Source organism: Embiotoca jacksoni, unplaced genomic scaffold, assembly GCF_022577435.1.
Source record: "Embiotoca jacksoni isolate LCO1_2020_lvr unplaced genomic scaffold, fEmbJac1.0.p SCAF_16, whole genome shotgun sequence".
Taxonomy (NCBI): Eukaryota; Metazoa; Chordata; class Actinopteri; family Embiotocidae; genus Embiotoca; species Embiotoca jacksoni.
Window position 1 is genome coordinate 2,848,793 of NW_027185296.1, and position 24,073 is coordinate 2,872,865.

The 24,073-nt window shown below is 44.1% G+C and overlaps 3 protein-coding genes and 1 long non-coding RNA gene across 7 annotated transcripts; 2 read left to right on the forward strand and 2 right to left on the reverse strand.

Annotated features, from left to right (window-relative positions):
* Positions 1–3,210: 3,210 nt before the first annotated feature.
* org (oogenesis-related gene) lies at positions 3,211–5,803 on the reverse strand. Of its 3 annotated transcripts, none has more exons than XR_011178292.1 (6): positions 5,718–5,803; positions 5,527–5,598; positions 5,221–5,455; positions 3,821–3,984; positions 3,428–3,542; positions 3,211–3,321 (listed from the first exon to the last, which is right to left on the reverse strand). XR_011178292.1 is itself a non-coding variant. In XM_069150249.1 (6 exons), exons 1-6 carry the CDS (start codon positions 5,790–5,792, stop codon positions 3,292–3,294), a joined length of 696 nt encoding a protein of 231 aa, XP_069006350.1. In that variant the 5' UTR covers positions 5,793–5,803; the 3' UTR covers positions 3,211–3,291. The 3 variants fall into 3 exon arrangements, 2 of the variants coding, with proteins under 2 accessions (XP_069006350.1, XP_069006351.1); XM_069150249.1 differs by having other exon boundaries at positions 3,428–3,547; XM_069150250.1 differs by having other exon boundaries at positions 3,211–3,542.
* Positions 5,804–11,648: 5,845 nt separating this feature from the next.
* LOC138198676 (inactive tyrosine-protein kinase PEAK1-like) lies at positions 11,649–14,471 on the forward strand. The gene is made up of 4 exons (XM_069150246.1): positions 11,649–11,810; positions 11,951–12,084; positions 12,449–13,008; positions 13,312–14,471. Exons 1-4 carry the CDS (start codon positions 11,746–11,748, stop codon positions 14,377–14,379), a joined length of 1,827 nt encoding a protein of 608 aa, XP_069006347.1. The 5' UTR covers positions 11,649–11,745; the 3' UTR covers positions 14,380–14,471.
* Positions 14,472–14,978: 507 nt separating this feature from the next.
* oaz1a (ornithine decarboxylase antizyme 1a) lies at positions 14,979–21,028 on the reverse strand. The gene is given in 7 exon segments (XM_069150251.1): positions 14,979–15,721; positions 16,185–16,270; positions 16,675–16,781; positions 16,783–16,851; positions 17,049–17,135; positions 17,138–17,195; positions 20,838–21,028. Coding segments are annotated over 7 exon segments (657 nt in total). The 5' UTR covers positions 20,957–21,028; the 3' UTR covers positions 14,979–15,590.
* A 139-nt stretch (positions 21,029–21,167) lies between these two features.
* On the forward strand, positions 21,168–24,043 carry LOC138198680 (uncharacterized). 2 transcript variants are annotated; one of them, XR_011178293.1, is made up of 6 exons: positions 21,168–21,272; positions 21,714–21,942; positions 22,148–22,231; positions 22,326–22,460; positions 22,739–22,815; positions 23,701–24,043. It is a non-coding gene; the product is annotated as an uncharacterized lncRNA (long non-coding RNA). The 2 variants fall into 2 exon arrangements; XR_011178294.1 differs by having other exon boundaries at positions 21,256–21,272; positions 21,818–21,942.
* The last annotated feature ends 30 nt before the right edge of the window (positions 24,044–24,073 follow it).

The window sequence follows — 24,073 nt, forward strand, 5'->3', positions numbered from 1 at the left end:
ATCGTCTGTCAAAAGCAATCTGTTCTGCTCCAACATCAGTAACAATGAAAAAGGAGAAAGTGGTAGCAACTCATCCAGTGTGTGGGAGAGCGGCTGTTGACTGTCGAACAAGGACAAGTGGTGTTTCAGTCCTTTTCAAGAAGTTTGTGCGGCTCTTCACAGCAGCCTGCCACCTACTCCCATCAGTACAGCTCGCACACGGCAGTAAACAGAAAAGACTGCATGTGTGCAGATGGATGGTGGAGCTACGACTCTGTAGGCAGCAGAAAATCAAACTTGACAGCCCCTCCTGACACCAGTCATACGAGAGCCGTCGCACGGCAGCAGCCCTCCCACTCACCTGCAGCAGCGAGCCAGGTGATGACAACTCTTCTTCTGCTCCAATGAACTCGGGTCAAACGACTGAAAGTCACATGTTTAAAGTCAAAAATAGCTGCGGTTTATCCACTGTCACAATGGGACTCCTCTAATGGAATATATATATATATATATATATATATACATATATAAAAAATATATATATATTTATAAAGAATAGTGTAAAAGAATAATAATAATATATATATTTTTTTTAATATATAAGACCTTACAGCTCACAGTGCATGTCAGAGCAAATGAGAATCATGAGGTTGAAGGAACTGTCCAAGGAGCTCAGAGACAGAATTGTGGCAAGGCACAGATCTGGCCAAGGTTACAAAATAATTTCTGCAGCACTCAAGGTTCCTAAGAGCACAGTGGCCTCCATAATCCTTAAATGGAAGAAGTTTGGGACGACCAGAACTCTTCCTAGACCTGGCCGTCCAGCCAAACTGAGCAATCGTGGGAGAAGAGCCTTGGTGAGAGAAGTAAAGAAGAACCCAAAGATCACTGTGGCTGAGCTCCAGAGATGCAGTAGGGAGATGGGAGAAAGTTCCACAGAGTCAACTATCACTGCAGCCCTCTACCAGTCGGGGCTTTATGGCAGAGTGGCCCGACGGAAGCCTCTCCTCGGTGCAAGACATATGAAAGCCCGCATAGAGTTTGCCAAAAAACACATGAAGGACTCCCAGACTATGAGAAATAAGATTCTCTGGTCTGATGAGACCAAGATTGAACTTTTTGGCGTTAATTCTAAGCGGTATGTGTGGAGAAAACCAGGCACTGCTCATCACCTGCCCAATACAATCCCAACAGTGAAACATGGTGGTGGCAGCATCATGCTATGGGGGTGTTTTTCAGCTGCAGGGACAGGACGACTGGTTGCAATTGAAGGAAAGATGAATGCGGCCAAGTACAGAGATATCCTGGAAGAAAACCTCTTCCAGAGTGCTCTGGACCTCAGACTGGGCCGAAGGTTCACCTTCCAACAAGACAATGACCCTAAGCACACAGCTAAAATAACAAAGGAGTGGCTTCGGAACAACTCTGCGACCATTCTTGACTGGCCCAGCCAGAGCCCTGACCTAAACCCAATTGAGCATCTCTGGAGAGACCTGAAAATGGCTGTCCACCAACGTTCACCATCCAACCTGACGGAACTGGAGAGGATCTGCAAGGAAGAATGGCAGAGGATCCCCAAATCCAGGTGTGAAAAGCTTGTTGCATCATTCCCAAGAAGACTCATGGCTGTACTAGCTCAAAAGGGTGCTTCTACTCAATACTGAGCAAAGGGTCTGAATACTTATGACCATGTGATATTTCAGTTTTTCTTTTTTAATAAATTTGCACAAATTTCTACATGTTTTTTTGTCAAGATGGGGTGCTGAGTGTACATTAATGAGAAATAAAATGAACTTTTTTGATTTTAGCAAATGGCTGCAATGAAACAAAGAGTGAAAAATTTAAAGGGGGCTGAATACTTTCCGTACCCACTGTATATATATATTTTTTTTTTTTACATTATTCTTTAGTGGACTCGATTTGTAAAAAGTGAGTGCTACTTTTTAAGCTTCTCTTAGGTAAGGAAGTAAAAAGCTTCTGTGAAAAGTCTATGTCGTTACTGCAAAAAGACAACCATTTCTTCATCTGGGAAATACAATTATGGCAGTTTCCCTGGTAAATGAACACCAAAATACAAAAGAATCCTCCACAAAGGATGAACTCAATCCTTTGAGTAGGAACCATATTTTTGGGTCAAAGTGCCGACAGACAAACATTGCAAAACCTCAGATTCTTGACAAATCTAGCAAAACGTACTTCATGTCTTTGGCTGTCCGTGCCGCCATCACAACCACTTAATATTTGTATGATGACAGGAAGGAACATATTTGAAAAGTGTCACATTTGATTTATACTTTTCAATGTAATGCTGCCCTCTTGTGACATGATGCATTCTTGTTAAATGAAGCAGATTTCATGCTGGCACAGCAGATTACAAATGTGACAGAGACCTCCCATGTTTGCAGGGTTTAAAAGTTCAAGGATTTCATGTACATTAGAAGCAACAGCAGCTCTCCTCTGACAAGTCCAAAGTATCTCACACACTTAATGTCATACTGGCTCTAAGACCTTATTACAGATTTGAGAGGCCATAAGCTTTTACACCAGCCTCATCACATTATGGCTTATTCAGTCTGAAATGAGGCAATTAAACAGCTAAGGGCATTAATCATGTGCAGAGAGTAGAATGAATACAAAAAAAAAAAAAAAAAAAAAAAAAAAATTCCCATTCATATAAAAAGCTAATTGCATAATTTAAGACTTGCATATATTATTTTTCAGTATGATTAAGCTCCTGGAGGGTTCAGTAAGTAAGTCTGCATTTCTCCCAAATTGCAACTGATTTGACAACATTTAGCTTGATTCAACATTTTCTCAATCATGATTTTATGAAGATAGGTTTGTATTTTAAGTATTATCACACTGTAAAACCCAAAGTCTCACCCATATCCCTTTCATAGCTAGTTTCAAGCAGCTGGAACAATGTTTTGTTTTTTTTATAAATAGGATCAAGTCTAGTTTGAATAAAACATCTAACGGTTTGGATCAAAACTGTACATTTGCAATCAAACCTCACAGGCACCACATTGGATAATTTTATCACCATGGTTACTGTGCTAAAACAAGGACAGGTTGTAAAGGAAGTGCAGGTTTGTGTATAGCAGCTGTATTTAACCAACTTTATGCAGAGTGCCAAAAGCATTTTTCCATACCAGAACGCCCTTATACTTTCAGCTCATTCAAATGAATAGAAAAAGCATTACTGCCATCTAGTGAGAAGTCACAGTCATGTCAAGGCAGAGGGCAAAGTTTTATTGAATTAGCAAATATATAAACATACAAAAAAAAAAAAACATGACAAAATATGACACATTAAACATCAGGGACTTCAGTCGAATCAACCTGTAAACACAGAACAGTCGAGTTAATGCATTGGTCGTGTCATAATGGGGGAAGAAAAAGAAGAAGAAGAAGAAAAAAAAAAAAGTAGTCTCATTTAAAAACTTGCCACCATGACTCTTCCCATGTCCAGATCCTCAATGACAGCGTCTTCCCCCAAAACATCAACGTCGCTTTCTGTGGTGCTGTGCGAGCAGAACTCTCCACTCTCCGTCTCTACAGAACTGGGCTGGGAAATGACCGACGTTTCCCATGAAGCAGCTGCCATGTTTTTAGGATACGGTTGAATTTCACCAATTACACTTTATACAGGTGCTTTTTGGTACATTAGAGTCTGTGCGTTATATAAACTAGAACACGTGGTAGAGCACAGACTAGAAATCCTCAGACAAGAGTTTAAGCCAGTGGCCTTTGGCACATCGTGATGCCCCACCTTTAAAAAAAAGGAAGTTGAAGCTCTGCATTAAACCCAACAGAACAGCAAAGATAACTCGGCACCAACCTCGTAGTCAGGATCCTCCTCAGGGCCTTCATCAACAAAGAGCTCCTGGCTAAGCACGTCCACCCAACTCCGAGGGTCCACCTCCTCTTCATCTTCCTCATCTAGCTCATCCTGTTTTCGCTTGCTGCCCTTTCCGCTCGGTTTAGTAGGAGAGATTCTCATTTCTGTGTGGAAGCAAGTTCACAGGATGTAAGCGTTATGATCATCGGTCTATCAAAATAGACAAAAAGACTTTGATGGCAAAGACAAGTTATACATTGATGGACAGAAGTTGGGTGTTTCTTTGATACCGTCACCTATGTTTTCACAGGATGTGAAAGTTGACTTAAAAAAATAAATTTAAAAAATGAACACCGTGGGGATGTGACCGGCTGTTTGGTTATCCACTTAGTTAACTGCTGCACCTGGCAGAGGACAAAGAGCTGGCACCAGTTGCCATAAATTTAATCACTACACTTTGATGGAGATTATGCTTCTGAAAACTGACACAAATTGTCCATTATTGACATGGCAAAGCATAAAATAGGGCTGCCACAACTGTGAACAGATTGCCAGTCAGTCACAGGGTCTGGACAGAAAGACGAAGATAAACAAACATTCACACCGACAGGCAATTTCCAGCCACCAATTAATTTACTCTTGATGGCTAGGAAGGGAAGAAGCTAGAAATCAATAGAAGCACGGAGAGAATAGTCACAAAAAAAATTAATTAAATTTAAAAAAATAAATAAATAAAATAAAAGGTCCCGGCTGAGGTCAGAACCCAGTCACTGGGAGGGGAACAGTGCTATCAACGAAGCAAATTGTCCAGCTTTGACTTAAATGAATTGCTCCACGTGTTAAATGTGTCTGTTAAAACTGAAGTAGAACAGGTATATATTTTAAAAAATAAATAAATAAATAAATAAACACTATACAATGTATGAAAAAGTAGTTTTTTCAAGATTACATTAAAGAATGTCTTTAAATCACCTGAACTGGTTAAAGCCGTAAGGCTACATGTTAATTTCTGAAATACAGACGGTTTCATTTTCAGGATAAGGCGAGGCAGCTGCAAAATACTTAAATAAAAATACGATACTTAAATAAAAAAATACGAGCAAGTCAGAGGTCATGCGACTCGAGACAAGACGGCGGAGATCAGCTTGTTGCCGACACTTGTCACGTTACATTTCATTTAGCTGACGCTTTTACCCGAAGCCACTTACAATAAGTGCGTTTCAACCATGAGGGTTCGCAACCCAGAACAACAGGAATCGAGAAAATACAATTTCTTGAAGCCAAACCACAAAGTGCTGTCGGTAAGTGCCATTTTAGCACTCGGTCACTCCAAGACAAATCACGGATAAAAGTAAATGACAAGCTAAAGAATATTCTAAAAACTTTTAATACAACCGTACCTGGGGACAAGGAGAGCCCGATGCTGCTCGACACCGGGTAGCCCAGGGCGCCCTGCACCCAGCGGGGCACGATACACAGCAGCAGGCGGGTGACCCAGTTAAGGCGCTTGCGGCCAGCGAGGCTGTGGCGTGCGAGGCCGGGCGCCGGTGGGCGGGAAGCGGCGGGGCTGAGGAAGATTCTCTCCCGAGACTGCCGGAAGCCCACCACCCACCAAAACCCGCGGTACGCACGCACCTGAAAGTCGGGGCCGTGTTAGTTTGCTTGTGAAGGTGAGAAGGTGACGTGAACCGAGCCGCTTTACGCACCATGAGGCGGAAGGGCCAGGAGAGGCCACGCAGCAGGGAGGGGAGCACACCGACTTGTCTCACAACGGAGTTCTGCAGGTGAGGGCACACAACCGGTTAAAACCGCCCCCGGATAACTTTACCTTCCTGCTCACGGAGGTGAATTGTTGCAGCTGGTTTGGGTTGAACCGCAACTCGACGTGTGCCATTACCTCCTTGTTTTCAGCCTCCTCCTCCAGCCCCTCGCCAGCTGCGTACTCTTTGCTGAGCATCCTGCTGCGGACCATCAACTGGACCTGACGGGCCGCACGTGGTGGAGAGAGTGCACGGACAGTAAGTAGCAGGTGGAGGCTTTGGAGCGTGAAATGTACCCGGTAGTTAAGCACTGCGCAACCAATCAACGCAGACTAACGCACGTGGTTCAACCAGCGCTGACCAATGAACAAATCCAACCAATTAACTTTCATCTACGTCAGGGGGAGGAAGGCCTTGGACGGTCCGGACTCCTAATCATTTTCAAACAAGCTTTTACTGAACACTGTTGCTGCTGTGTGTCTAACTATACTTCTCTGGAGGAAAAAGATATAGCTTTTAAAATGATCTCGTATTCAAATAGGAAAACAAACATTTGAAACCAAACATGTATCTTGTTTTACAACTAAACATGTAACAACATTTTAGTGAATGAAGCTAAATATAAAGTACTTCATGATAATTCAATGTTGTAGGCTAATAATTTTCATGAAAGAAACTTTGGCCTGGATAATAAATACCGTGTGTAGTCCTATACAGATGCCAAGTGCTGCCTAACCAGAGTGGTAATTGTACATTAACCACACTTTGCAGCAAAGAATGATATCATTTTCTAATGTTGGGATTATAACCACCAAACTAAAGTTACTTTATCTGATCCCTGTGACTCCATTAGACCTACTCCCCACGATGATGTTGTCATTGGACGATTGAGGCCTTTTACTAATGTGGATTCTTGAATAGTGGGCTCTTGTATTGTACGCACTCAAGTTAGTGACGAGTAATTATTTACATGAACGTGAAACTGAGTGCATACTCCAGTGAATTGTTCCAGAAAACACTCGGGCTTCAGCTCTTTATTTGATATTCAGAAACAGTTTAAATATTTCCGACTTATCCTGCAGTATTGTAAGATCTTACATTTGTCATCCAAATTTAGACATGGCCATGAGGCTGCATGAAAGAGCTGAAATGATTGCTCAATTAATAAAAAGAATATTGCTCTAAATATATTTTAACATCAACTTTTAGTCATTTTTCAAGCAAAATCCTTCCCTTCCTTCTCAAAAGTGCAGATATGCTGTTTTTCTTTATTGTAATGAACACTACTACATCTCATGTCTTTGTGATTTTGTCTGCTGGTTGGACAAAACATACACTTTAAAGTAATCACGTTTAGGAGAGTGCAAGGGGCATTATTCAATATTTTCTTATATTCAAATGTTTTATTTCAGGATCATGATCAGAATATCACTCAGTCGTAAAAATGGGAAATAGCAGCAGCCCTACTGCACATAAAAAAGCAGCCTGCATCATAAATAGTCAAACGGTTTCCTCCCAAAAGTGAACTTCAGACCACATATCCTTCATGATTCTCTCTGCGAGGCAGGAAGATGCTGCTGCTGTGCCTGCTCCTTTGCATATGAAGAGGTTAAAGAGAGAGGCCCATCATTACGCTTCGATACCGGAGAAGCTCCCTATTTGGTAACCATTTCTGGCTATGTCACATTTACGTATCTGTTGATGCTTTTGGTGGAGGACAAAATGTGGGACGTAGACAAGTATAAAACACTTCCTGTCACCACTCCTCTTGCCAAACTAGAACCAAGCCTGTGTGCGAAGAGAGTGGAAGGCATTTAGAAATGGATAAGAATGCAGTCACAAGGACGTTCAGCATTGGAGCTATCGGCAGCGGGACCAAAGCTTCAGATGATTTCTCCACAGAACGCCAGCACAGCAATGCAGGGATGCGTGCCCTCCTGTGGGCCACCAGCAGTGCAAAGTCTTTGGGATGTTCTACAGACTCCCAGACAAGCCGTGAGAACATTTTTCCAAACATCCTGACACCCGACAGCATCCCTCAGTTCACTATACCAAGTCTGTCTGTGCAGACCAGCTTAAGAACCTTGGACAAGGAGACAGGGGGAAATGATGAAGGCTCACAAGGAGGCCTGGGAAGTCCTGGGACAGAACTGGAGTCGTCTGCTTCTCCTGCCACCATCTCATCATCTGCATCCACCACCGGCTTCACCGGCTTGGTTGTGTCAGACCGCAGAGCGGAGCGGACCTTCTCCGACCCTTTAACCAAGAGGAGATCTCTCCTTTAGAGGGAGATGCACTATTCTTGCTTTTCCAAGGAGGCCCAACACTGCCTGGACCCCGCCAGCAAAGCCGCCCTCTCCCTGCCTCACCTGACCAAAGTTACCACCCCTTACGGCTTCGTCACTTTAAGCCAAAGCCCCCAGAGGGCGAGCGAGGAGGCTCTTCTCTGCCAAGCCGGGCTGCGCCGCTCGAACATAGATGACGAGACTTCATGCAAATCTGCGGGGACGAATGCAAAGAGCATCAAAGGCGCGTCCTCTCAGCTGTCAGGAGCCAAGAAGAAACTATCCAAAGACTCAACTGACTCACAGACGAAGGGGAGATTAGTGAGGGGGGAGTCACAAGCTTCCTCCGCCAGCAACGCCTCAGCAGCCTCAGTTTCATCATCTTCTATACCAAGGCACCCAGATGCCAAGCTTAAACGTCGCTTCTATGAAGTCATAAGGAAACACTTCATCTCCCGCCATTAGAATGAATTTGTATGACTGACTTGCAACAGTGTCAAGGAGGACTGGTTTTAAGTGTGCGTTTAGTCTTGTAAAAAAAAAAAAAATGCCAAAAACAAATTGCCAGGAATCTCTTTATGAAATACACAGTTTTTATCTGGTGTAAAAATTTTTTTTAAAAAAGACAATTATATTTGTCTAATTATGCTGTAAAGGCTAGTAAAATGTACACGTTTTTGTCATCATGTCAACATTGTGTGTATTGAGTCCTTTATAAACACATTTCATAATAAATTACTGTTAATTAAGTGGCTTGTTTTGCAGTAAAATCAAACTCTTGCGTGGAGGGTCACCTTTAAGATCCCTCATCACCCGTGTGTTGAAGGTTAATGAATTCTTCTCCCTCTTTTATGATCTTGAATGTCAGTCCGTCTCTGGCTGTCTGCTCCCATTCTCTGCCATATTGAATACGGATTTATAGTTTGCCCGAGCAGAGGTGCCCCGCAGGCGGAGAAACCCAAGCACTTGCTATTTAACACATGAAGAGGTGCAGTGGAGAGGCCCTTGATGATGGTCGCCTAATGCATCCTTGGAGCCGGCATCTATAACTCTCCCACACTGAAATTTAGTGGGTAAAAATCATTGTTTACGCACTCGCCCTCTGCTCAGAGCAGAGCGCCAGAAAAACACAAGAGTGAGTCCTTGAACACAATAACAGATAAAGGAGATCTAAATTTATAATTGCTCGCCATGTTGTTTGTTTACATGCAAGTAAGTGTATTATGTATGAGTGTTATGTAAGCGATCTCTCATTAAAAAAAAGGGTTTCAGCTATAATGATATTCCGCCTCTTTAAAACCCTCCTGAGTTGAGGTAGATGTTAGTAAAAAAAAAAAAAAAAAAGGGTTTGTAATCATGAGATCACACAAAATGTATTATCTTATACCGACAGGAGTTTCTAAATTAGTCCAAATAACACCACCCATGGTGAAACAATACAATTCTAGTTGATTCAACACCAATTTCAAACAGTTTCAACAACATTATAGTTCTTAGATTTATTACAGATCATTTTTACTGGACAGCAATAGTTTTAGCTCGGTGTACCTAATAAACTGAAAACTGAGGGTATATTCAATCTTTTCATTAAACCCTGATACCCGGGTCGTTGCTGGAAGACCATAACTCTGGTTTTTGGCCCAGACTTGTGGTTTTCCAGAGGCGAGTCCAGATGAACTCTCAGGACTAAGGTTTGACAGAGGTTTTGCAGATGATCCAGTTGATGCCGTAATGGTTCCTTAAATAGAGCTAGCAATTTTAGACATAATAAATAAATCATATAAAATAGCATTATTATAATAAATAAGTACAATAATTGAATTATTATATTTCTTTTGTAAATTTACATAACTAAAGGAAATAAAAACATGACTGATGATCACTGGATGCTCAGTGGTTCCCTTTCTGTCACACTTTCTGACATCATCATCGAGCCATCGTCCATCCTGCCTTTATTATTCTATGTTACTTTCAAATGAATCAGATTTATCAAGTATCCAGGAGTTTTTGCCTCCTAGTTTACGTGGGAATTGTTGAATTGTTGGGTTTCTCTGTATAATACTGTAAAGTTCTGCTGTAAGGACTTTAATGTGTTAAGTGCCATGAAATAGCCCGTGTTGTAGTTTGGCGCTATATAAATAGAATGGTGCAGAGCTGGTGACTCAGCGTGAACGTCCGACTCTGTTTCTGCTCTGAGATGGAAGTGATTAATCTAGTTTTCATTTTAAAGAAACAAAAAAACAAGGCTGGGGAGATTCAACACTCAAGTGCTGCTTCATCACCACCCTGAAACTCAAGTGTAAATTCTCCCTGCATTTGGTATTCCATTTAGGTTCACCTCATTGCCAGCCACATCATGTTTGCAAATTTTCAGCCTGTTTTTCAATGAGATGGCATAAATATAACTGATATTGAAAAAGGGGTTTGTGAGACGACAGCTCTTTAGCTCTGAGGATGTGTGAGTCACTCCGGGATGGGAGTACTTCAGCAGCCCAAGAATACACTCACGACAGCACAGATAATGACTGCACTTAGATATTAAAATATCATAGGCCATGTAATATGTATCACTGACATCACTCAGGTGTCAGCATATCCGAAATTGGCAACCAGAATCACTCATTTGTGGATTTCTCACACCGCGCTCTGTACTATAAAATGCATCATGATGTGAGACCTGATTTGTTTATCATACATATTAATACAAATCATAATTAATATTCAAGATGCTTAGTATGCTAGTTTTCCCCACATCATCGCCATTTGTAGTAGCAGTGCATCTCTGCTAGCAGCAGGGCCTTAGGGGTGGGATTAAATTTGTACATATCATGTTCACAGAAGATGAATTCTCGTGATCCCCTGACTTTCTCTCGTCCCACCATTAAATTGTACGTGCCACCATCACGTCAACGTTTGCATTTGTTCCATTACTTTGATTTATTATTAAATACCTGCAAAACCAAACATCAGCATGTTAGCCTTGTTGCTGTTAGCAGGTTCGCCCCATGCTGCTGATAATATCTATGTCAGGTTAGGTAGAGCCTCACAGAGCTGCTGTACTGCAGCTGCAGGCTCTTGTTCTCGTTTGGTAAAAAGAAAAAAGAAAAAAACATATTTTAATAGTGAACTTCGGGTTTTGAAAACTGCAAAAGAAACATTTGAAATTGACTACAGACAGAAAATGGTCATGAAGTGAATAGAATTTGTATGCAAAACCTGAATTTCTAGTATATAAGGCCTGTTTTTGTCAGTTCTTTTAAACCTAGATTTATGTGTAAGCTACTGAATACATGAATGAGGGAATAAATAAAGTGTCTGTCTGTCTGTCTATCTAACCATCAGGATTCTTTCAGGTGGCTGTTATCTGTTCTTACACCCGTCTTAAATCTTTTTGCTTTTCCTTTAAAGTCGGTAAAAGCAAAAGCTCCCACATGCAACCCCTCAAGAGGGCATTGCATGTATAAAGGCTCAAACTGCATCACCCAAAACCTCATGCTGAGGGTTACACACGGCAAATGTAGATCTACGGAAACTAAGAGAGAGAAGGGGAGGAAGAAAACCGGTGTGAATAGAAAACGCTCTGCTGCAGCTGCTCTTCCACATTGTGTCAAGTTGAGGTTAACAGCTTCACCCTCAGAGCAGACACAACTTTTCCTGTGCCAACCTCAAACTGAAAATAATTAAAAGCAACAGATAAGCAGAGAAAAAAAAAACCCTCTCTGAAACGAGGTGCTTCACTGACGAGACAGAGAACGGGAGACCGAGGGAGTAACTTAAACAGGCGGGACGTCTCTCAGAGAGACACTGACCTTATACACCCTACTGAGTGACAGGAGTATATTGTGAAAGAGGTGGACGAGCGCGTTAGGTGTGCTTCCTGATGGCGTCTGGTTGTGGCAGCAGAGTGGAGGAACAGCCACCAGCACTGCCTGTCAAACAGCACAGGTAAGACCCACAAACACTATATTGTGTCTGTCTCTTATTAATCTTAGCGGAGGCTTAGGATCCTTTTCACAAGATTCTCTTCTTGGCTTCTCGTTCAGTCTAATTCAAATCCTAAAAGCTTTTGTTATTCTCCCCTTTAGACGGTCAAGTGTGGAGTCTGACTTTCTTATGCTCAGCCCTGTCGGACTCTGCCGTCGTAACTCTGCCTGCGATGATGTCTTCGCTGAACCCACTGACTGTCACGCAGCCCAGTGCCCCATACACCAGCGCTACGGTGGGTTTACGTGAGGGGTAGTGTTTAAAAGTCGGTAAAATGTTAATTTACCACGGTTCGTGACTGACGTATGCACCTCAGCGTGATGGGGGAAAAAACATGACACACTACAATGTGTGGTTCTTTCTTCTCAGTTCTCCTTTCAGTTCGTGGGAACTGAAGAGAGGAAGTCGCCTTCTGAAACTCTTTCTCAAGTAAAATGCATGCGATGTTCACACAGTATACGTTGTGCAGTCGAGTCCAACAGGCTGCTTTTGGAAGTGAGACTAACTTTGTTGCTCTGGAGATGTTGTGTTTAAACTGTTGCCTCTTCATTACTCAGCCTGAATCCCTTTGTCTCTCTCTGTCTCTCTGTGTCGTTCAGACTCTTCCAGACACCAGGAGAGATTTTTCTCCGATGGCGTCCCGCCGCCTGTGCCGAAGAAGAGGCTGGCTCGCACCCTCTCCCTCCCTGGCACCAACGCCCCTCCGCTCTCTCCTCTGTCTCCCTTCTCTCCTCTGCAAAGACACCCTCAAAACTTTGACAACCCCCTGTACATGATGGCGCCCATACGTGACACTTACATCTGTGAGGAGGCAGAGGAAGTTAAACCAGCCAGAAGGAGCCCTGTTCCCTTATTCCCCTTCTCCCAGCTGTCTTTTGACACCCCAGACGAACATCTGGCCCACCTCTTCAGCAGCTTTGTCGACCAGAGGGTTGTGTCTCAGGGGATGCAGCATTGCCAACTACTCTTTCTTAGAAGCATGGCACAGAACGTGGAGGCCCGTAACCTGCTGCCGGGTGAGGGTGCAGATGGCGATGTCAGATCTTATCAGCTTCAGGATTTCCTGCTGTGTGACGGCAGCAAGCCAAAGCAGATTGGAAACATGACATACTACAGCCTGCACAGTCCCGAGTTCCCGGGGAGGGTGCTCGGTTTAAGGGTGATCTTACATCTCTTTTACTCACTCAACACTGTTTACAACATGTTCTTCGAGCTATATATTAAGAGTTCAAATGTGTTCTACTGATATCACTCAGCTACATTGCACTGGGAATTGCACACAGCAACCAGCTCTGCGAACATGATCTTTATCTACATTGGCAGCTGTTATACTAACTTGCGGTACCAAAAGCACTTCCTGTAAACTGTCATCTGGTGTCACAGCTGTAGCATATATTTTCGATATGGCTGAATGCTGCAGCAGTGCAGGTGATTTCATGAGTTTTATTTCCTTTCTTTGCAGGTACACAAACACACCGAGGAGGCCTCCTCGGTTCACAACAAACATCAACTATCCCATGTCAATGTCCAGCATCGCGTTGCCTATTTTCGATCCTGCAGAATCCAGAAAAATAACACCAGCACATTGCAAACTCAAGACCCCACAGCAGCCTCTATTCCGTCGAAGTCCGACTACAGTCCTGCTAAGCCGCCAGGTGGCAGCACCGAGTACGCCACTGTGCCCACGAGTGCGCCCACAGTTCAGCTTTTCCTCCACAGAGGACACTGTGTGAGTGTAGAGAGGGACCTGCCACACGCCACCCTGCAGGACTTCGTTGAGGACAGCCGCTCGCTGAAGAGCACGCAGCGTTTGGATTATGACCGACAGGTCTGTGTCCTGCTGCTGCAGATATTAACGGGCTCTCGCCATCTGTACAACAACAACGCCACTGCAGCTGAGCTCAGACCCCAGGAGATCCTGCTGGTGTGGCCCAGCAGGGCGAGGCGCAAGGGAGGACACGAGCTGCGCGAGGACGCCTCCGAGGAGAAGACAGAAGAAAGGGAGTGGGAAGAGACGGAGGACAAAGGGAGGATCCAGACGCTGTGGAGGACACGAGGATCTCCTCGTGTCGTGCTGGTGCCGCAGTCTTCCGCTCTTTCTGAACCTCAGTCTCTTTCCTCCGTTAAATTCAAGATCGGAGCGGTGATTCAGTTCTGCCTCAAAGCGCAAGCGAGCCCGGGATCAACTGCGCCCGTGTCCTCGTACCGACGCGGGCTCCTTCACCTGTCCTCCGTGATTCAGAGCGACAGCGCGCCCCAAATGACGGACATAGTGGCCACGCTTCAGGTGCTCCTCTGGGGCCCGCGCGCCCCTCTCCTCGCTCCCACGGGCTCCACAGCCGCCGCCGTACATAACTGGCTGACAACCAGGCGAGCCCTGCTGGTGATGAAGTTGGCAGAGAGGGGACTGATCCGGGATCATTTTGTTCTGGACTGGGAGGACTGCATGCGGATGCAGTACCTGTCATTCACGGACTCCGAGACGGTCGCGAACGTGTCCAGTCAGCTGTGGCGCACCCTGAACACTTGACTAAAAATGATCCATCTGTCCCTTCTTCGGATGTTCATATACTGCTCTTCCATCCTGTAAAATTTGATCAAATAAAAATGCTGCACACGTCACCCGGAGCCCCACACTTTTCTTTTCGGCAACTTATTTTTATTATTCTCCATCAGCTTCTTGCTTCAGATGATTTGAGTCTTGCGTGAAGAAACTTCTTATTTCCTTTTGACAGTTTTGGTTGTTTTAATCAAATGTTTGTACTTCTCATTTGTCACGTTTCAGTGTGCCGATTAAGATGTCTAGAAAATATAGTACTTGAGCAACATTTCCCACCACCTTTAACTTAATTGTGACGCACACACTTTTATAAATATTCCTAATGTAAATGTTGAGCGTTAAGATACGCGTGTAGACACAGGGCGCGCCTTTGAGGAGACTTCTCTGGAGGAGAGGAACCTTCTTCCCAATTCATCACATCAAGACCACACGCGCACAACAGATTTCCTGGGAGAGAATTTGTCGGCTCGAGCGTTTCCGACGGGCGAAAATATCAAATGGCTCACCTTATCAGCCGAGACCTTCGCTCTTTAAAAGGCCTGTATGAATGATTGACAAGACCACGGAGGCACCTCTCTACTGTGTGCACTTTTATTTAGTACAGTTACAACATGCAGATTTCTATCAAGTGGATCAAAACGAATTAAAATCATGCACACGTTAAAAAAAAAAATATATATATATCAACAGGAGAATCAACTGATAATTACCATGAAAACATAGCTACTTACATGAGTAAGATTTCAATTTATCATAAATACACTGAGGAGATGATCTGGGGGGGGGGGGGAGGGTGAGAGGGGGATGGATGGAGGGAGGGAGGGAAGGAGGGAGGGAGAGGGGTTTCAGAGCGGGTGAACAGGATGTCAACACTACACATCATGGAGAGTAATACAGTGGTGAGGACGCATTGCCCAGATAGTATGTAGGCGCTTGCTTTACATTCCTGGTATATTAACATCTTACCCTAGTGCAAATATCATTGAAACACAGCACGTGGTAGGTAAAGGTAAAGCAAAAAAAACCAAAAACAAAACAAAACAAAACAAAACAAAAAGGGAGCCTCTGACAGGAAACCTCAACCATACTGTACTTGGATAATATATTCATTTCTAAAAAGATAAAGATGTGTGGGTGTGGACTGAAAGAAGAAAAACCATTTGTAACTGCTCGGCGTCATTTTAATCGTCGTCGGAAGAGTCTCGCTCGATGCTGTAAGCCATGAAGAAAGCGTCGGGGCGGGAGGGGACGAGGGGATGGCCCGGTCTCACAATCTCAAAGCCCACGAAACTGAATGTACGCAGCAGGGATGCTGAGGAGAGACAACGCGTCAGGACATGAGCGTCGGCGGGAGACTCGCTGCACCAAAAACACCTCCCTGAACTTTGGGCCCGGTCAGAACCTACACCAACCGTCTTCTTCACAAATGAAACCAAGTGACGCAACACGGCAGAAAAAAAACAAAAAAAACGTCACGACAAATAATGCAACTCGTCAAGAGAATTAGAGGCTCGAAAGGCGCAGATTCAGAAAACAGACCATCGCTAAACCTAAAAAAAAAAAAAAAAAAAGAGGAATCTATTCCCTCTGGTTGTTCAGACGAAAGAAAAATAATCCCAAAACGCTGTCCATTGTAAATGCGCGTGAATTAAGTGCGTCTCAGATGGTCTCGCTCCGTTGCTGGCTCGATATCAGTTTTCAAGTTAAGCAATAACGGTTGAACGAACCCAGACAGAGGAAGAAGAAGAAGAAAAACAAAAGAAAAGAAGTCTCACCTCTATCGTCACGGCTCTTGTGAAAACAGATGAACACGTGATCAACCTGCAGCTGCTCTTCTGCGAATTCCAGCAGAAGAGCAAAACTGAAGAAACATAGCAAACAACAACAACAAAAAAAAAGTGTTAATGTTTTATCCCGGGGATGTTAAAACGCATGAAGGTCGAAGTGCATTTCTTCGGAACACACTCGCAAACCAGAAATACAGACATAAACCACCACGTTAGTCGAAGGTTTGAGGCCCGTCATTTAAAGTCACTCATAGCGTCAATCAGATTATTAATACTTTTTTTTGTTTTTGTTGCGTTTTTACTACAATAGCTCGCCTCCTGTACACACCAAGAAAACACAAAAGCGTGGAATTCATTTATTTGCATTTCAAAATGTACCCGACAGAAATAGAAATAAAAACTAAAAAGATTTCCCGTTGGAAAAATCGCAGACAAAAAAAACCCCCCCAAAAAAGTTGTTTTTTTTTGCCTTACTGACCTGTCTTTGCTGCCCTCGGGCAAAGCTCCAGGGGGGATTTCGATGTAAAGGTTCCCCCCTTTCAGCGCCGCCCTCCAGACACAGTGCTTGCCGTCAGAGCGGCGGGGGCTCAAAGAGCAAGAAGCGCACTCTGCCGTTCGCAGGAGGCGGCTCCTCGAGAACCAGCAACTGAGCATCCTGGGAGGACGAGAGAGGGAGAGGGGGGGGGGGGGGGGAAACACGGCGTTCAGACGATATCAAAAAATTCAGAGGCACACAGAACCACAACGCGGAGGTTTGACTGGTGTTTGAATTTAAAAAAAAAAAAAAAAAAAATTTTTTTTAAATAAATAAATAATAATAATCATTTTTAAAATTTAAAAATAAAAACGTACAGAGTAGAACAGCTTAGCTGAAAGATTGCGATCCCGCTGGTCATTCCCTCGCCCACCTGGGATCTTCAGGGGTGGGAGAGGGGGCATCAGGAGCACCACAGAGGCCCCGGACACGGGTTGCTGCAACAGCGGGAGCACCTCCTGGGACTGGAGATACTGGAGAGTGACACAGACGCACGCACGGACGGAGCCATCGTAAAGCGGAGCGCTTCGCTCGAGTCTCTGCGGCCGGACGCGGACCCGGCGCTCCATATAAACGGCAGGCTTCGCACGCGTTACGCCGCGCGGTGACTTATTTATTTATTTTGGTTTGGTTTTTTTTTTTTTTTTTTTTGAAATGACGGTGAAACATTTGCCAATTCTGAGCGGGTCTCGCAAGAACGGGCGACCGCGGTTCAATCGGTAACCGTCTCCGGAGAGCGGACGTGCGAGGGGGAACGCGACGCTCGGCACACATTAACTCCACGGACGGGAAGCGGGAGCGGTCCGCGACCGGCGCCCCCGTGCAGGTTTCGCAACTTTAAAAGAGTGTCAGCGTTCAGTCGGATATCGTCACCACAAAATTTTCGTTTTCTCCTCACGAGGACGTTGTTCAGATCCTCGTTTCGGTTCCCGGTGGGAAAAGTCACCATTTTAATGAACTCGCGTCAAACAAAACCAGCGTGCAGTGAAGGGAATAACGATTGGGTCCTTTGCCGATTTTGGTACGTTTGCCCCCCCTGACAAAGAAATGAACGGTCTGTAATTGTAATGCTAGGTTTATTTTAACAGAGAGACAGGATATTGAAAAAAAAAAAAAATATCCATAAAATCACATCACATAAAAGTTATAAACTGATTTGGATTTGATTTGCGTGAAACAAGCATTTTGATCCGGGACGGGGGACGGGGGACGGGGGCCGTTTGCCTGACCATCGGCCTGCTTTTAGTCCTTCGCCGGCTGCGTCGCCGCGGCGGACAGACGCCGTTCATCTGCCATTTTAATTCGGCGGTCCGACCGGCGCTTCACGTCGGGCGTCTCTGCGTGCGTTTGCAGCGTCGGAGAGCAGCCCTGCGCTCAGAGCATCCCCCTCCTACTGGGAACAAAACCTATTAGCAGCACCGGAGCGACGCAAACGCTCTCACACACACTCGCGCGCACACACACACACACACACTCGCACGCGCACAGACAGACGCTCTCTTACGCAAACGCCGCTGCTGTGCTATATGTGGCGCACATGCGCGAAAACCAAACGAGAAACCGCGTCGTTCTCATAACGAACCCCGTCCACGTCCGCCTCGCTGCCTGATCTCGTAACGGCATCCGAGACGTACGCGAACGCAGCTGCTCCCTAAATCCAGATAAGCGGATTAAGAAAAACAGCCAATTACCGTCTCTCGGTGACTCTTTGAACTAAAACTAACAATACGGCAGGAGCTCTTCCGATTCTCCAGTCAGCATTTTTTTTCTTTTTTAAACCCGTGTAAACGGCAGCGATGCGCATTCACACCCGCGGTTGTCTTGATAAAAAAAATTTTTTTTTAAAAACAGCTGCGACTGAGTGTCTCCAGACTCTTTGTGAATAAGAGCAGCCTCGCCGCGTATTAATATCATGTAAAGAACCACTCATCTCTCGGAGGATATCATAATGTAAGTATTGTTAAGGGGGGGGGGGGGGGGGGGGGGGGGGGGGGGATGTCGTTGCTTCATACCGACAACATGCCGACACACCAGCTTCATTTGGAAAGCAGACGGGGTCAGCGGCTTATGAAAGCACCTGCTGTTGGCTGAAGGAGAAGAGAGGGAAAAAAAATGCGTTTAATTCTCTGGAACTGATTTTCAAAAACGGCTTTCTCGTTGGCGTTATCAGCCGAAGCAAAAATGTTTAATCCAACGCCGTATACGTGCGATTCATGTTAAAAGTCTTAATGTCTTGTGTATAAGTGCTCAAACAGAGCAGCCCCCGGTCTATCCGTCCGACCTGTTCCCGCCCGGCGTCGCTCGCTAAGGTCACCGGACCAGCGGTTCCTACGTGTTCCTTCAACTCTGCCGACCGTCAGTGTGCCGACTGGATTTTTGTCTCCGGCAGCTCCGAAACTTTGGAACAACTCCCCCCCCCCCCCCCCCCCCCCTCTCCTCCGGCTCAGGTCGTCAACTTCTCCGACCGGCGTTCAAATCCCGTTTAAAAACGACGTAGTGTACTCTTATTTCCACGGGCTTTTCCAGACGATACTCCTACGTCCTCGCTTTGTTTTGAAGTTGTTATTTGACTGTTTATATGTGCTTATTTCCTCTGTGTGTTCAAGTCTACTCGTTTGTTTAGATGTGCTATAAAAACAAATAATAATAATAAAATAAAAAAAAAATCCAACTCAACTAAATAGATGCATTTGTACTCTTTCAATAAATGCCAAAAAAAACACACACACACAAAAAAATCACCCGGGTGAAGAGAAAAAACTAAATCAATTGTTCACCTATTAAAACAAAAAGGAATAGCTCCTGTATGCAATATGTCATCGCTGGACCCCCCCCCTCCTCCTCCTCCTCCTCCCCACCACCACCACCACCTCCCTCCCTCCCTCCCTCCTCCTCCCCCCTTCGCAGTGCAGTGGAAATTTCCTACGAGTCCTTCACAACACAACAAGACAAAACGGCGTCGACCGAAAGCTCGTCGGGGCACGACTCGAGGCAACACCACCCTAACACCACCCGTCGGGCTTATCGCTCCGCAAATTGTTCGAAACGATAACCCATAAAATGTCCCGGCCATCAGATCTCCACATTTCCAAATCAAGACAATCAAGCGATTAAATCGGACGTGAACCTGAAAAGCCTTGACTGGGGGGGGGGGGAGCCCTCCTCCACCTCCTCCACCTCCTCCACCTCCACCAGAGGTTCACGTAATACTCAAATTTTGTTAATTAAAACACGCAATTCTTATTTTGCACGTCGTTAAACTATCTGACCTCGTCACGAGGTTGTTGTTGTTTTTTTTCTCTCCAACTCAATCGGTTCATCTTTTTCCGAGAAGTTACTCGATCTTTGAGCTCGAGGGACAAAACAAAAAAAACAAAAAACAACAAGCCGCAAATGATCAATTCAAGTTTAACTTTACGTAACGACGTGTGAATATTTAAGCGCCTCGTGTATTTTTTATTTTTTTTTTTCCCACAAGACTGCGGTCAAATTCACCAGGAAATACAATCAAAGAGCAGCGCGGTGTTTTTTTTTTTGTTGTTGTTTTTTTTTTACACTTTTAAACACCGCAGCGACAAAAACATGAAAACATCCGTGATGTAACCGAGCTAGCGGCTAGCTGTTAGCGGCTAGCACATTTCCCGACGCTTGACGTGCGTGTGAAGTTAAACCAACACGCGCCAAATGATCAGGAGGTACTAATTCAATCTGTTATTTTTGATGCGTTAAAAAAAAAAAAAAACGAGTAAAAACGTTGTCTCGGTGGCAAAGCCGGGCCGATTTACCGCTAGCATTTAGCTAATGGTTTAACACTGCAGTCTATGGGTTTAACGCGTTAGCTCTTAGCATTAGCTCTTAGCACTAGCTCGGTCTATTTGCTGGATACGAACCTTCCGTGAACGTTTTACCGTCGCGACACAATGCTCCGATTTAAAGCGATTCTGTTTTTATTTTATTTTTTTTTAACTAATACGTTTAATGATATCGTAACAGACAGAGTGAGGTTAAAATAAAGTGTAGTTGTTGTAAACAAGGAGCGTGAAGAGCTTCAGGAAACACACCAGGCCGCGGCTGTTTAAACTTCGAGCCTTACAACCACCACGTACCTTTCACTCTCGGGTTTATTACTGGATGGCTCAATAACGGGCATCTCGGACAGGTTTCTCTCTTTTTCTCTAACAAAACAATGACTATTCAAAATCGTCTGTAGGTTAGATTTAACCATCCGGCCAGCGTCCGCACCAGCAGCTCGCTCGTTCCTCTCCTCTTCGCCTGATGCCGAGCTCGCGAGCTGTGGTATTTAAAAGGGGGGCGTGTCCTCTCGGTGGTGACGTCGCCTGTCCGACTGTGACGCGCTTACTGAGCCCCCTTAAATACCGGAGCATTTAAAATTTAAAGTTGCGTGTCTCTGAGCGCGTTGTCTGGTGATTTAGCCTGGACCGCAACGAGGCTGACTGTGTCGACTTTTACTAAAAGACACTGGGGAATCAAAGAAACACTTGCAGGAAGTGTAGAGAGACGGTCAGGGGTCGATCGTGCTGGTATTTATTTCATTACTGGGTTATTGGTGATGCATTAAATTGGTAGCCTGAGCTTTTACGTGAGGTGGAGCTTGACGTTTTAATCTTCAACAATGTTGTGTTAACATATGCGGTATATTGTATTGTTCTGTATACACCGATGTCCTCAAGTTATTTATGTTCCTTAAAGTGCATTTAATCAAATTAGGTTAGGTTAGGTAGTTACTTTATTAATCCCCGAGGGGACATTTTTTTCGCTACAGCAGCATACAGGAAGCAATAGATAATAATAGAATGATAGAAAGCAACATTTTAAAATTATTTTTTTAACAGTGACTGGTTTCACTGATATATTTGCTATTTTGTCGTATTTTCCACCAGAGCGAGATTAATATTTAGCTCATCTGGCATCAAATTATTCCTCCCTCCAGGCTAAAGCTGCTCATTCTTGTCCTCTTCTAGGCGAACTCCTGGAAACTATCCACAGTATTTGTAAACACTATGAATGTCATTTTGCACCCCCCCCCCCCCCTTTCCCCTCCTGTCATCTGTGCCTGTCAATCAAGAGGCAAAGGAGCACAGTGCAGGACATGCATAACACTGTCTCTGGGGGGGCAACAAAACAGTAATCACCAGCAACACTACTTTACTCTCACGTCTACGGTGAGCCCCAACTGAGGGGGGATATCAGGTAAGTTTATCGTTTTCTGCGCAAGGTTAATGTAAAACTAAACTTCAGCAAGTCCTACTTGTTCTTTTCCAAGGAGCTGCATGGGCCTATTTTAAGCCGTCTCATTAGTCTGACATAGAGTGCAGTTGGAAAAGACTGTGCAAATGGCAGTGCACAAGCACGTTGCAAAATACACTTGAGAAAAACTTGATTCTTCATTTTACAGCTTCAGTCCGGACCCAGTTTTCCACTCAACCTTTAACCTACAGGACTTTAGAAGCCAGAGCTGGGACATCTGAAAACAGCACAAGTAAGAAAAATGTCCACCTTAAACAACCATCAGGGAGATAAAAAAAAAAACAAACATCTGTAAGTGTACGTGACTTGTTTGTGTCTCTCCGCAGTGTCTTATGATCGGATTCTGTCCATTGAAAATTTAAATGATGTCCCAAATCCATGGAAGGGATTCACTATGAACCGCTGTTTAGTGCTAGCAATGGTTGTGCTACTTGTGAGCTCAGGAGTCAGTGAAGTGCATGGTGAGTAATCGTGTCAGTCAGTAAGGAAACACAGATGAAATTAGCACATGATGACAGAAGGTTTTGCTCTGTTTGTTCCTGACTTACTGCAGTAACATATAACGTATATATATGTGGTACATTGATGCTGTACTTCTTCTTCTGGCAGTACTTTGTATAATTTGTATTGTATTATCTTATTGTTTAAACATCTCAGAGCGTATGTGTAACCTTTTTGTCTTCCTGCTCTGTTTAAGTCCACGGGCCTTCTGACTCTTTCGTATTATTCTGTTTTCTAGAAGCTCTGGATAGTTTTGTTGAGGAGACGGGCATCGTGTCTTTCGTTGGAAGTCTGCAAAGTGGTTCATTGCCTCAGGTACTGTCTTTCCTTGTAATTTCTGGAGGTTGCCGAGGCCTATTGGTTTCTGTGTGGGGTAACTTTTGGTGAGGTTTTTGTGGAGCTCTGCACAGAACGGTACAAATCGGTCCCGTTTTTGTTTATCTCCCGCGGTGTGTTGTAGAGTGGCTATATTTCACCTAATTTCCTAAAACAGCTGCAGCACACAGCTAATATTGCATCACTAAATCCTTTTCTCACTAAGCTTGTGGAGAGTTGGAGGAAGTCCTGACAACAGTATACAAGTTTACTGCACTTTGAATGAGTACATTCTCCTTCCTGACAAAACTGAGGTTAAATTATGCAAGATTAACAATAGGAAGAGTGCATCATATGAAACACTCTGCATTGGTAAAGGTGTTACTGTTTCCTTTGAGCGAAGCTGCTAGTTCATGAAGAGTGAATAGACTGTGATTGATTTATGCTCTAAATTTTCTGTAATGTGTTAAAATAACATCAGGAATAAGGTCAAGAGTGAGCTTTATTGTGGCTATATTTAACCATATCAAACTACTGTAGTATATCTCAAATTATGTACTTTTCAGTGTTAAAGACATATCGCGGTGCTTCCTCTGGTACTATCTGTTCATCAGCTCCAGGATTTGACATTATCACTGCTGTCTTGTCTCTTTGCTGCCCAGTAAAATGTCTTCTAAGAAATGCAATAATAGCATTCGATTACTGCTCTATTCATGACGTAATTTCCCTTCAAGTAAAACAAAACTCTACAGTTAATCACGAAAGGTAAATGCGCAGTGAGAGAGTGGATTTATTCAAACGTTTCCATCTTTCCTGTTTTATTGTGTGTGTTTGGGCCACTACTGTGTGAATTACACCGCGTTGTTTCTTGTTGTCTGCCTCCAGATTTCCATATGGGACAGTTTCATGTGGTGGTGGGGCTCTGAAGAAGTTGGCGTGATAAGAAGAAGAAAAAAGCCAATGGGCAGCAGAGTAATCCTGAAGCCCAAAACTAAAGAATGATACCACACACAGCTGCTGAGACCAACATAACTGGTCAACAAACGGTTATAACGGCATGTTTTTCAATAAGGAACACAAAAAGTCTTAATATCAAGGCTGAGGATGTTCCATTTAATCCATTTTGTTTTGTATTGTTGAGAACACCGTTTAATTGGTCTATCTGGACATGCCTTATTCAGAAACATTTAGAACAGAAATGTTCAATAAATGTGTTAAAATCGCAGAATCAGACCTTAATTTTAGTATGCCTAATTTT

Coding starts and splice junctions, on each gene's coding strand:
- LOC138198676 (XM_069150246.1), top strand. CDS start 11,746: ATGGCGTCTGGTTGTGGCAGCAGAGTGGAGGAACAGCCACCAGCACTG. Junction 12,085..12,448: donor CCCCATACACCAGCGCTACG/GTGGGTTTACGT, acceptor TGTGTCGTTCAG/ACTCTTCCAGACACCAGGAG. Junction 13,009..13,311: donor GGAGGGTGCTCGGTTTAAGG/GTGATCTTACAT, acceptor CTTTCTTTGCAG/GTACACAAACACACCGAGGA.
- org (XM_069150249.1), bottom strand. CDS start 5,792: ATGGTCCGCAGCAGGATGCTCAGCAAAGAGTACGCAGCTGGCGAGGGG. Junction 5,456..5,526: donor CCTGGCCCTTCCGCCTCATG/GTGCGTAAAGCG, acceptor CCCGACTTTCAG/GTGCGTGCGTACCGCGGGTT. Junction 3,548..3,820: donor AGGAGGATCCTGACTACGAG/GTTGGTGCCGAG, acceptor GTCATTTCCCAG/CCCAGTTCTGTAGAGACGGA.